Source organism: Acanthisitta chloris, unplaced genomic scaffold (genome assembly GCF_000695815.1).
Source record: "Acanthisitta chloris isolate BGI_N310 unplaced genomic scaffold, ASM69581v1 scaffold15970, whole genome shotgun sequence".
In the NCBI taxonomy this organism is placed as follows: Eukaryota; Metazoa; Chordata; class Aves; order Passeriformes; family Acanthisittidae; genus Acanthisitta; species Acanthisitta chloris.
In genome coordinates this window covers 34,712-46,336 of record NW_008651262.1, presented here as the reverse complement: position 1 = coordinate 46,336, position 11,625 = coordinate 34,712, and the positions used below count along the sequence as shown (strand labels likewise).

At 46.0% G+C, this 11,625-nt stretch overlaps 1 protein-coding gene across 1 annotated transcript in view; it reads left to right on the top strand.

Annotated features, from left to right (window-relative positions):
- The first annotated feature begins 768 nt into the window (after window positions 1-768).
- Window positions 769-11,625, top strand: part of FBXO38 (F-box protein 38) — a 20,803-nt gene continuing 9,946 nt past the window's right edge. Inside the window, 14 exon segments of the mRNA XM_009072586.1 lie at window positions 769-907; window positions 2,038-2,171; window positions 3,206-3,369; window positions 3,750-3,915; window positions 4,254-4,391; window positions 4,685-4,822; window positions 5,352-5,445; window positions 5,822-5,952; window positions 6,211-6,381; window positions 6,614-6,756; window positions 7,633-7,855; window positions 8,452-8,571; window positions 9,591-9,770; window positions 11,341-11,625. The exon segment at window positions 11,341-11,625 is cut by the window's right edge and continues 11 nt beyond it. Coding sequence (XP_009070834.1) covers window positions 780-907; window positions 2,038-2,171; window positions 3,206-3,369; window positions 3,750-3,915; window positions 4,254-4,391; window positions 4,685-4,822; window positions 5,352-5,445; window positions 5,822-5,952; window positions 6,211-6,381; window positions 6,614-6,756; window positions 7,633-7,855; window positions 8,452-8,571; window positions 9,591-9,770; window positions 11,341-11,625 — 2,215 coding nt within the window. The 5' untranslated portion in view covers window positions 769-779.

Genomic DNA, 11,625 nt, shown 5'->3' with positions numbered 1-11,625 from the left:
AGGTGTTCCTCTCATGTCAGCAGTGTCTTCATGTTTGGTGTAGTTACTTATTTGTTGCTTCTCACAGTAGTTCTCTATGTTTGTACCTGAAATGTTGCTGTTTCACAGTGCAGACATGAATTCAGGGAGGGGAAGAGGAGAGGATTTCCTGCATGTTGCAGCTGAGGCAATGACTTCCAGTTTGTCTGTGGCTTTGATCTTTAACTAAGCAACGTGTGGAGCTCATTTGGTGTCCAAACCTACCCAAGCAGATCTAGTCTGAGGCCTTTTAATAGGCCACTTTTTGGGAAGGATCAGTAGGAGCCCAATTTTGTGCAAAGAAGATAGTTTTTCTGCTGGACAGAGTTTGGGCTTTTCTTTTTCAATGGAACATTCCAGTTGGTGTTTACTTGGTACCCTCTGCCTCAGCTTCCCTGGAGGGTGCCTTGATCGCAGGGAGGTATCTCTGCAGACATTTTATTCATGGAAAAGAACTGAATTCGGGTTAAACCTGTGGTGATTTTCCTCTTTGCCCATTTCCCTTAGCTTAGAGGAACTGTCTGGTCCATCTAATAGTCATCAGGTTCTGTCTGAGACCTTCTGTGATAACCTGCTGGGAAACTTATTCTCTTTGATGGTCCGTCCAGCTGTCCTGAGCTTATTGGCAGAGTTTGCTGGGGGGTTTTCAGTGACCAGAGCCTAACCAGTGTGTCCCCCTGTACCCTGTCCCTTCTCCCTCCCAGTTGCAGTGGGTTTGATGACACTGTGAGCATTTCCTTCCCTCAGAATTCCTGGCAGACATGGGGCCCCGGCGGAAAAACGTGAAGCCGTGCTCAGCAGGCAGGGAAGGTGCTGAGTCCTCCAAAGCTGATGAGCCAAAAGATTACATGAATCAGCTCTCTCATGAAGTGCTTTGCCACATCTTTAGGTGAGCAGCTTGTCAGAAGCCAATCGAGTGTTTGCTGTTTTGTCTCCAGCCTTACCTGCACTGGTGCTGGTGACACATGGTGCTGAGCAAGTGTGGATGTGTGAGTGAACTGGTAGATAAAAACTGCCTGGAAAGGGATGACAAATGTTCCTTTCAGTCCCAGAATTCATTTGGGTACTTTGAGAATTAATTTATGTGAATGTCCTGAATGGTAGAAGGAAGAAGAAACAACTAAGTGATTTAATTCTGCTCAGCAGTGTATAAATATTGATTTCAGTGCAGAAATACTGGGTAGTGCAGAGCTGAGGTGCTTGTTTTGTAATTGTATCTGCTTCACAGTGTGCAGAAGAAACTGGAATGAGTATGTATGTGTGAGTATGACCTTCACAGTGTGCAGAAGAAACTGGAATTAGTATGTGTGTGTGAGTATGAGTGTGTAATCTTCCCTACAGCAAAGTCCTTCTCCAGGATGTTCACTCACCCCTGTTATGTTTAAAATAAATGCATTACCACCTAGTTCTTTGCAGACAGGAGCTCTCCAAAATGTTTGCAATTGAGCATATAGTATGTGCTAGAAAATGAAAGTGCCTTTAATAATCCATGTAGCAGCTACTGTGGCAAACAGCTTGGCCTGTTTGGTTTAGATTAGGGGTTAGGAAGGAATTCTTCCTGTGAGGTGCTGAGGCACTGGCACAGGTTGCCCAGAGCAGCTGTGGCTGCTCCATCCCTGGTGTGTTCCAGGCCAGTTTGGATGGGACCTGGAGCAACCTGGACTAGGGGAAGGTGTCCCTGCCCATGGAACAAAATGAGCTTTAAGGTCCCTTCCCACCCAAACCAGACTATGATTTATTAGAGAGCTGAAGCCTCTCTCCATTTTAATATCATATTCATACCTCCAGTATCCTATATTCAGTGTCAGAAATGGCTGAGTCATTCTGCTCAGCAAAATTTCACACTCTGTTAGAGAACTGAGAGTTATTAGAGCCTGAGAATTTGGTTTGAGTGAACACTATTAGGTGCTGGAAATACCTGAATTATTGTAGCCAGGTTTGGGATGTGCTTTAGCTTGGAAAAATTCCCAAAGGCTCCAGCTTTGATAAATCAGAGGGGTGTTTTTTCCTCTCCCAAAGGTACCTTCCCTTGCAGGATATCATGTGCATGGAGTGCCTGTCCCGGAAGCTGAAGGAAGCAGTCACACTGTACCTGAGGGTGGTGAAGGTGGTGGATCTCTGTGCAGGCCGTTGGTGGGAGTACATGCCCACAGGTGAGCACCCCCAGCACAGGCATGGCAGTGCTGCTGAGCTCCCCTGCTCCTCTGGCACTGCAAAGTGTAAAAGCACTTGGATATTTCACTCCTTTTGTGAGGTTTGGGTGGCTTCCTCCAGTCTGTGGTTTGGAAAGTTTGTGTCTCTGTGTGTGTATATACAAATATTGGGTGTTACTGTGGCAGGAATGGGGATTCTCTGTGGCCATCTGTAAATACAACCTGTGTTTGTCTGATTGTTGGAAGGGAGTTTATCCAAGGGTTATTCCATGAAGAGGCTGTTTGCATGCAGGCAGGAAAAAATACAATGGAATGAGAGAGCAACTCATCTGCCAGCACTTAACAATGTAAGAATGAGTTTTGATGTCACACCTCAAACCATCTTCAGATCAATAGATAAGTTTGTCAAGCTAGGGGAACCCTGTGAGTATTAGGATTTCTGTTGGATTTAAGTGGGATTTGTTTGGACAGAGAGCTAACATAAGTGAATCCAGAGGAGTTACAAAGGGAGATTTGTCAGGGCTGATGTCAGGCAGGTGGTTGGAGCTAAGCTAAGAGGAGTGTAAGCACAGGTAACTTAGTGGTTTATAGGCCTTTTCATGTGTTAGAATAAAATAAATCTTTGCTTTAAGAAAGCAGCTTGTTTCTCTGAGAATTGTGGGCTGTGGTGAGTAGTGATGAACGGATAGGACTGATCCAGCTGGGCCTTTTGGAGTTGAGAAATGGGATTCCAGCAAAGATAGGACAGGGTCTGCAGAGGTGCTTTGTCTGAGAAGGGAGAGAGCATGGTTAACCCTGCAGCCATGCAGCTCCACTGAAGGAAACCTGTAGCAAGTGCAAAATCCAAGGCAGAAGAGTATGTAGATGATGATTTGTAGCCTCTGGAAGGAAGAGACAAGCTATTGCCTCACTGAGTACCTCTTGAACCCTGTAGAATTTGTGCTGCCATATCAAGAGAACAATGTATTTGGCTTTCCCTTTGCAGCTCAGTGTCTGCTGTCACCCAAATACCAAATCTGTTGTTGTCATCTTAGGTTTCACTGATTCCAGTTTCCTAACACTGCTGAGGAAGATGCCAGACATTGAACAACTTTATGGTCTTCATCCCAGGTATCTGGAAAGGCGCAGAGTCCGTGGCCACGAAGCTTTCAGCATCCCTGGAGTTTTAGAGGCTTTGCAGGCCTGTCCAAATTTGCTGGTGAGTGGTCAGACTCAAGAGAGAACCTCCTTCAGCAGCTGAGAAGGTTCATGTTTAGCAGAGCAGAAGAGATGTGCAGGGTCTTACTGCTGACAGGGTTTTGTGTTCAGACTGGGCTGCACAGGGGAGCAGTTAATTCTGACCCTCTTTGCCCATGGGAACTGATTTGAGCTGCACCAGTGAGAGTCACAGGTGCTCTGAAGGCCAGAAATGAGTTAAAACTGATCCCTCTGCTTTTAAAAAGACAAGCCTTGTTAGAAAGTACAAGTGAAATAACACCTTGCATTTTGTGTAGTGTGTTATTGAGAAGTTTACATGGTTAAGAGGATGTTGTTGCTTGAACTGGTGTTAGAGCATTTGCTTTGCTTCCTTTTATCCAGGGTGTTGAGACCTCTCATTTAGAGCTGGTGGAAGCTATTTGGACATACATGCCACAAGTTCACATTTTAGGGAAGTTTCGTAATCGTAATGGTGCTTTTCCAATTCCTCCTGAGAACAAGCTGAAAATTCCTATAGGAGCTAAAATTCAGACTTTGCACTTAGTAGGTGAGTGTGGTCATGGTGAAGTAGTTGGCTTCAACACAGGTGAATTTAAGGGCTTTGAAACTCTGCAAGATGGTAATTCTTTTTAAGAGAGGGAAGTTGGGCTGTGGCATCTCTGAGATATCAGTTGCTATATATATGTATATGATAGTAGGGCCAAAGGGCAAGTTCTAGAAAACTGTGTTGGCAAACTGAGGTGAAGAACTTGTGTCTAAAGTGTTAACAACATTTCTTACATGCCACATAGCAAAGAAAAGGCTTTTAAAGCCAGAAATTCATCCTGCAGTTGGTGACCTAAAGCTTGTTTAAAATGCTTGTTTGTTTTGTTTATGTATTACTAGGGGTGAATGTCCCTGAGATCCCTTGTATCCCAATGCTGAGGCACCTTTATTTGAAGTGGGTGAGACTCACCAAACCACAGCCTTTTAAAGATTTCCTTTGTATCAGCTTACGTGCTTTTGTCATGAGGAACTGTGCCGGTAAGGGGGCTCAGCTGGGAGGGGTGTGAGCGTGTAGGCGATCTGCTTCTCTTACAGCTGCATGGGCCCCACCTGCAAATGCAGGTCTGGGAGTCCCAGGTGCTGCAAGCAGTCTGGTTTTAGTCCTGCTGTGGGATAGAATAACCTCTCCTGTCCTTTATTTGGTGCTGTGTGGTTCTGTGACTTCCTGAGCGAGAGGGATGTATGTGGATGTTTTTTAATTCTCTCGTGGGATACATTCAGGGATGCTAAGTGAACACCCTGCCTTGTCTTTATTGGCTTGTTCCATTTAGGACCCACAAATTCCCTGAAGTACGTTCCCCTGGTGACAGGCTTGGCTTCTGCTCGGAATTTGGAGCACTTAGAACTGGTTCGTGTTCCATTTCTTGGAGGACTTATCCAGCACGTGGTAGAAGATAGCTGGAGATCAGGTAGGAAGCTGCTGATCCCTCACACTTGCACAAGTCACCAGCTCTGGAGGGGCTCAAGGAACAACTGGACGTGGCACTCAGTGCTCTGGGCTAGTTGCCAAGGTGGTGATAGGTCACAGGTTGGACTCGGTGATCCCAGAGGTCTTTTCCAACCTCAGTGATTCTGCAAATAACACAGGGTATTAAATACAGGAGGCACATGAAGCCTAGTTTTTTTGTCTGTAGCATATCCTGTCTCAGTGGTCATTTCCAAGTTCGGAACTGTGGTTGTGGTGCTAAGTATGCTCTGTATTGGGTATTGTTTTGGCATTCCAACTGCAATTAACTCTTGCCTGATGAGCTCCCTCAGCTGCATTTGTTGGCAAGTAGAACTGTCAGGTCTGGAGGGAGTTGGGTGCAAGTGTTTAACTGATTTGCTGGAAGAGATGTGTTTTGTTCATTCACTTGCCAAGATAACACTGGTGAAATGTGTAAGTGTTAGCACTGTGGTCTGTGCCTGAAGTGACAGAAGGTTGTTTTCATTTGCTAGGTGGTTTTAGGAATTTGCACACTATAGTTCTGGGAGCTTGCAAGAATGCACTTGAAGTGGATCTTGGCTACCTCATCATAACTGCTGCACGAAGGTATGAGCCTCCACATCTCCCTTCACAGAGCAAGGACATTAGGAGTCCAGGAATGTGAAGGAGCAGACCAACCCTCAAAACCTTACAGAACACACATTTAAACTTTCTGTAGCAGGAGTGTTCTGTGAGTCAGATCACAGAGTTAGGTCTGTGTCTGACTCCCCTTGTGCCCTGAGCTCTGTGTGAAACGTGTGCTGTTAGTCTCACAGCTGTATGGCCATGGAGCTGTCAAACACTGCCATAAAGACACACCAGATGCCCTCTGAGTCCTGCCATGGCTGAAAGAATTATGTCATTTTATTGTGAGGCATCTCTGGAGTGTTCTCAGTTGTGTTCTGCCTGAGTTCTAATGGGAGCAATTCTTCCTCATCCTCAGGTTGCACGAAGTGCGGATCCAGCCTTCCCTGACCAAAGATGGTGTTTTCTCTGCTCTGAAGATGGCTGAACTGGAATTCCCACAGTTTGAAACTCTTCATCTAGGATATGTTGATGAGTTTTTACTACAGTGTATGACATTTTTTATATCCATAACTCCTTTGACAAACGCGAGGATGACATAGGTTATGTGTTTCAGTCGTGTAACCTGTGTTGAGGCTGTGGATCTCATACATAGTGTGGTTTTCTGACTTCTGAAAACTCAGTGAAATTGGGGAAGTCTCAGCTTAATGAACTGAAGGAGTAATCTGATTGGTTCTGTGAAACAGAGAGCTAGAAACTCCTGCTAAAAAGGCAAACTTCCTGCTGTGTTTGTGCTCTGTTCTGCAGGTAAAATGACGAGTACAGACTTGGTGAGGTACGGCTTGGCTGATGTGGTTGAGAACCCAGGAATTATTACAGATATTGGTATGAAAGCTGTAAATGAAGTTTTTTCTTTCATCAAGTATCTGGTCATTTACAACTGCCCACATCTACATAACCCAATTAATTGGATCACAGGTATTGCACACCTTTGAAATTTTAGAGCTATTATGTGAATGACTGTGCTAGTAAACCAGAATTTTTACTGCTTGTTCTGTTGCTTAGTAAGTACAGTAGATGATGCTTAATTTGGGGCCATAATGGTGCTGGTAACAGAGTACAGAGGATGCTGCTCTCAAATCTGGAAAGGGTGTAATGAAAGAGAAGTGAGAGGGGAATCCTTCAGGGAATGCCTCTGTTCTCTTCACAGATCATTCCAGGTGGACACGCCTGGTTGACCTCACCCTGGTGCGGTGCCATGCGATCAAGCTGGACTCTTTCAGTCAGTTCATCGAGCTGCTGCCAAGCTTAGAGTTCATTTCCCTGGACCAGATGTTTAGAGAGCCTCCTAAGGTGAGTTCCAGAGCATGGGTTGCTTTTTATTGCTCACACAGTCAGGCTGGGAAGGACCACAGTGGTCCAACCTCCCTGCTCAAGCAGGGCCAGCCCAGAGCACATGGCTCAGCTGGTTGGCAGTACAGTGTGCTCCAGCTGTTCTGCTTTCCTTCAGAAGGGTAATTAATTAAATAGATTGGTAAATCAATCTGGTTTGCAGTTGCTCTTGTCATGACATGCTAGGGACAATGATGCTGCTTCTGCGAGTGGGAGCAGTGGCAATGTATGGTCTTGTATGTGACTGGAAAATAAGGCTCCCATTGATTCTGTTGGGGTCTTTGCTGACCTTTTATATGTTGGGTTTTTTTCATGCTCAGGCATCTGTGTACAATACACAGAGGTTTTTATGATTTTGTAAAGGGTGAAATGGGGGAGCTGTTCCCTTGTTGGCTTTCAAAGCTTAGGAATCTTACTTCTTCATCCCCTCTCCCACTCTGTAACACAAACCTTTGCAGAGCTGCTGTAACACAAGGAAAACTGCCTACGTAAAAAACTGCTTTCCTTGGTCATTAATTCCATCCTGAGGCTGCTGTGTTCTGGGAAGACTAACAACCTGCAAATAATCTGTACCAAATGGAACACAAATTAACAAAGTCAGATTATATAGATGCTTCATGGAGTTCCCTTTCATCAGGAGTTTGTGTGAGTGTTCTGGGTGTTGCCAAAGATGAACCTCTGCACTGTGTAGCATAAGGAGATGTGAGGGACAATCCCCGTGGCTGTTGTGCTGTCCCAGACTCTGCTGACAGGATGGTGTTTCTGGTGGCATTAGGGACTGTTGTTGAGACAATGTGTCTGTGTCTTCAAACCTTAAAAGCTGCTCTTTGTTTCCAGGGCTGTGCCCGTGTGGGCCTAAGTGCAGGCACAGGAATTGGGGTCTCCTCTGCCCTGGTCAGCAATCAGAACTCTAACAATGACAATGACAACAACAATAACCACCAGAATAACAACAACCCAAACATCCACCACAACAATCCCCCACACCCCAACGAGCAGAACGAGGAGAATGAGCTGAGGCAGGATGGAGCAGCTGAGGAGCAGCAGATTGCAGCTGAGGGTGAGCTGTGACCTTTGTGAACCTGTGTGGGGACTGAGTTTATTTGCATTGACTTCTGTAGGGCCCTAGAGAGGACAGGAGTGTACATGGAAAGCTTGGTGCTCTCTCAGTTCCTGGTGAGTTTAATCTCTGAGGGCTGTCTGCACCTCTGATAGCTGTGTGATAGAAGCTATCTGTGGTGTCTGACAGCTCTTACAGGTACACACTGGTGTGTGTCAGTACAGGTGTGAGCAGTGGAGACTCTCCATGGGATTCTGCTCTGTGCAAGAGCCAAGTGTTTTCTAGACTCCTCTGGTCAGTGTGAGAGCACACCAGTGCTGGATGGTGTGTTTGTAATGTTTCCCAGCACTGGCAGAAGTCATTAGAGGGAATGAAGATGTAAATCTTGCTTATGCTGCTCTCTGCAGTAGAACAGGACTTTTGAGGAGGAGGGGAAAATTTGAATGAACTAAACCCCAAAAGTTTGGCTAAAGAGGCGTAGAAAAATCTGTGCAACCCAGAGACTCACTGAAGCAATCAAGGCAGTTGTTATTTATTTCCTGATGGTTCTGCCTCTCTGTGGGCTCTGTTCACTGAGCTCATCTTCATTTTTCCAGCCCTGAATGAGATGGAGGAGGTGGCACAGGAGGAAGGGATGGCTGCTGGGCAGGACCAGAATGAGCTCCCAGCTCCCAGCCAGGCTGTTGTTCCCATGGAGGTGGATGAAGAGCAAGCAGGTACCTCTGGGCTTGGAAGGAAATTGCCTTTTGTTGTCTCCTTCTTGAGAGGTTAAATTTTTCAGTATAAGTCTGATTTGGGATGGGTTTTTTCAGCTGGGTTGTCTGGTGTGTTAGCAATAGTGATGCACTGCTGGGAAGAGATTTAGTCTGCTTTAAAGTCTGTTGTACAGTCCAGAGTTTTCTTTCACATATAGTGTGAAACACCTTGACCTTAAAGCCTTATTTTTGTGCCCAGGATAAGAAAAGGCCCAGAAGGCCTCAATGAACTTGTCATGCTCCTCTGCTGTTGATGGCTTCACTTTTTGCACTGCAGCATGAGAATTCTCTTTGGCTTTGTTTTTTTCAAGCCAGAACAACTTGTTCCAGTGTTGATTTAATGTGTGTTAATGACACACACTAGTGACATAAGGCAGCCTTGCTCTCTTGTATAGCTACTGTTTGCTGGACAACATAATTTTCTGCTGAATGTGCCAACAACAGGAGGTAACATCCATGTGTGCTGGACCTGTTCACTTTTCCAACAGAACTCCTGGAAAAGTTGCTTTAATTCTTGCTCATTCCTTGTGTTGGTCACAGGCAGATGTGTCACTGTGCTTGGCTCATGCCAAGGTTAGTAGCCAGGAGAGGAAGCTAACAAAGCACATTCATACTGAAGCTTAATAATTGATGCTTCTTCCCACTTGCAGTGGTGGAGTTAGAAGGGTAATTAATTACCAATGTTCTGGCCAACACTTCTGTCTCTGGTGCAGGTTTCAGGGACTGTTTATAATATGTAGTTGTGCAGTTACTCATAGTTTTGTCTTCCTTTGTGACACTGTTCCCCTTGCAAACCAGAATGCTTTAATGCTGAGCTGCAGTGTTTTGCTCTCCTGTCTGGATTTTAACGAGGGAGCCACAATGGGTGGCTAAATTGACTCAAATTAATTTCTTATCGCTTTTCCAAACAATTCTGAATGTCCTTTAATCCATGCTTGGCCTATTTTTACATGACCTGTTGGTGGTACTCTGCTTTGCAGGACCAAGTGGGATCCAGCCTGTGGTAAAAGCAGCACCTATTACTATCCATGATTCAGACAGTGAGGATGAGGAGGAAAACATGGGCACTTCAAGGACCTGCATCTCCAACAGCATTGCACAGAGCTACTCTGATGGAGAAGAGAAAAGCAGAGATCCAGTGGAAACCAGAGGGCCTTCAGGTGTGGAATGCACGGGTTCATGGGCACTCTTAAGCATCATTTATCCTTGAGCTTCAGTCTTTCCACCTTGCTCAGTTTTGTTTCTAGCTTTACTGTGAATCTAGAGTGAGTGAGGACACATTTCTCTGAGCTCCAAGCACAGATGCTGTGTGGAAACAGCAGTAGTGATCAGAACCTGCAGCTCCTCTTTTGCAGTTCCAAGTGGACAGAATTTATCATGTCTGGGAAGCCAAATTTCCAACTGTGTTGTCAGGTGAAGCACATACAGTGTTAAGCCTTAATTCAGCTAAGCAGGTACCAGGAAACTCTGGCATTGTGAAGGGCTGAGAAATGTACTGCTCTAGCACTGGTTTCTTTTCTCCAAGCCTAGGACATAGCAAAGCTGTAGTGGATCAAGTATCTTCCTGTTGTAACTGGCACGTTCCCCACACATCAGCCCCTCTGTCACTGCAGCACAATTCCACAAGAGCAGTAGTTCCAGCCTGGGAATCTGCAGAGTGCTGTGCTCACAGTGTGGATGTTAGTGCTGTCTGAGGGTTGAAATCACCTGTGTTTGGAGAGAATTTGCATCATTTTGTGCTGCCAGTAATGGGGATTTGGGGCTTGGGTTAGTGTAATTAGCTGGGAGGATTAAGGCAGTAGACATTCAGGAGGAATTTCCTCATGGAAAGGGCTGTGAGGCATTGGAACTGCCCAGGGAGGTGGTGGAGTCACCATCCCTGGAGGTGTCCAGGGAATGACTGAATGTGGCACTCAGTGCTCTCTTCTAGTTGCCAAAGTGGTGATGGGTCACAGCTTGGACTCAGTGATCTCAGAGGTCTTTTCCAACCAAAGAGATTCTGTGGTTCTGTGTCTGTGTTCCAGTTGTGATTTGTGCACTGTTCAGTGTGGCTTTTTATCCATCTGGGAGCTGAGACTGCTGTTACCTACTGGCAGCATTGTCCTTCCCCAGGAGAGGGAGCTGAGTATGCTGCTGAAAGTATGAACTTCAGTCCTGTCTCTTACTATTTGATTCCTCAGTTATGTGAAGAAAACAGAAGCCTATTTAAATTATATATTAGGCAAAAATCCTTTATTATGAGGGTGCTGAGGCACTGGCACAGGCTGCCCAGAGAAGCTGTGGCTGCTCCATCCCTGGGAGTGTTCCAGGCCAGGTTGGATGGGGCTTTGAGCAAACTGGGCTAGTGGAAGCTGTCCCTGCCCATGGCAGGGGTGGAAAGAGATGAGCTTGAAGTTCCCTTCCAAACCAGTCTGGGATCCCATGATTCTTTTACCAATGTGGTTTTTATACTTTTGTGTTTTAGCCTGTTTAAACAGTGAGCTGCTCTGTGACAGATCCCTGTCTCACTGACTGCCAAACACCTCAGCACATCACCACAAAAACAGCTGCAGGACACTGCAGAGATTCACCAACTGGTGGAAATGCTGTTAAATCTCACGGTCCTGATGAGATTTGTCAGTGGCCTCTAGGCTGCCTTGTGGTTTAAGTAGTCTTTAACAGAGCAGCACTCAGCACTTACTGGAGCTGTGTTGGGTTGTCTCATCGCTGTTCCTTGCTTGTCTCTTGCAGTGAGTGGCAAAGGCAAGACCCCCCTGAGGAAGAGGTGCAGTGGCAGCCACGTGGGGCAGAGCAAGCAGTTCCACCCCGAGGAGAGCAGCTGTGAGAAAGGCTGTCAAGTTACAAGTGAGCAGATCAAAGCAGACATGAAAGCAGCAAGTGACATGCCTGAAAGGAACAAAAGCAAAGATTCTTATGCAAGCTGCAGTAATGCCACAGGATCCACGGGAACACCCAGCTCCTGCAGTGCTGCTTCCCCCAGCCCTGACTGTGGACAGGCAGCTCACAGCCACTACG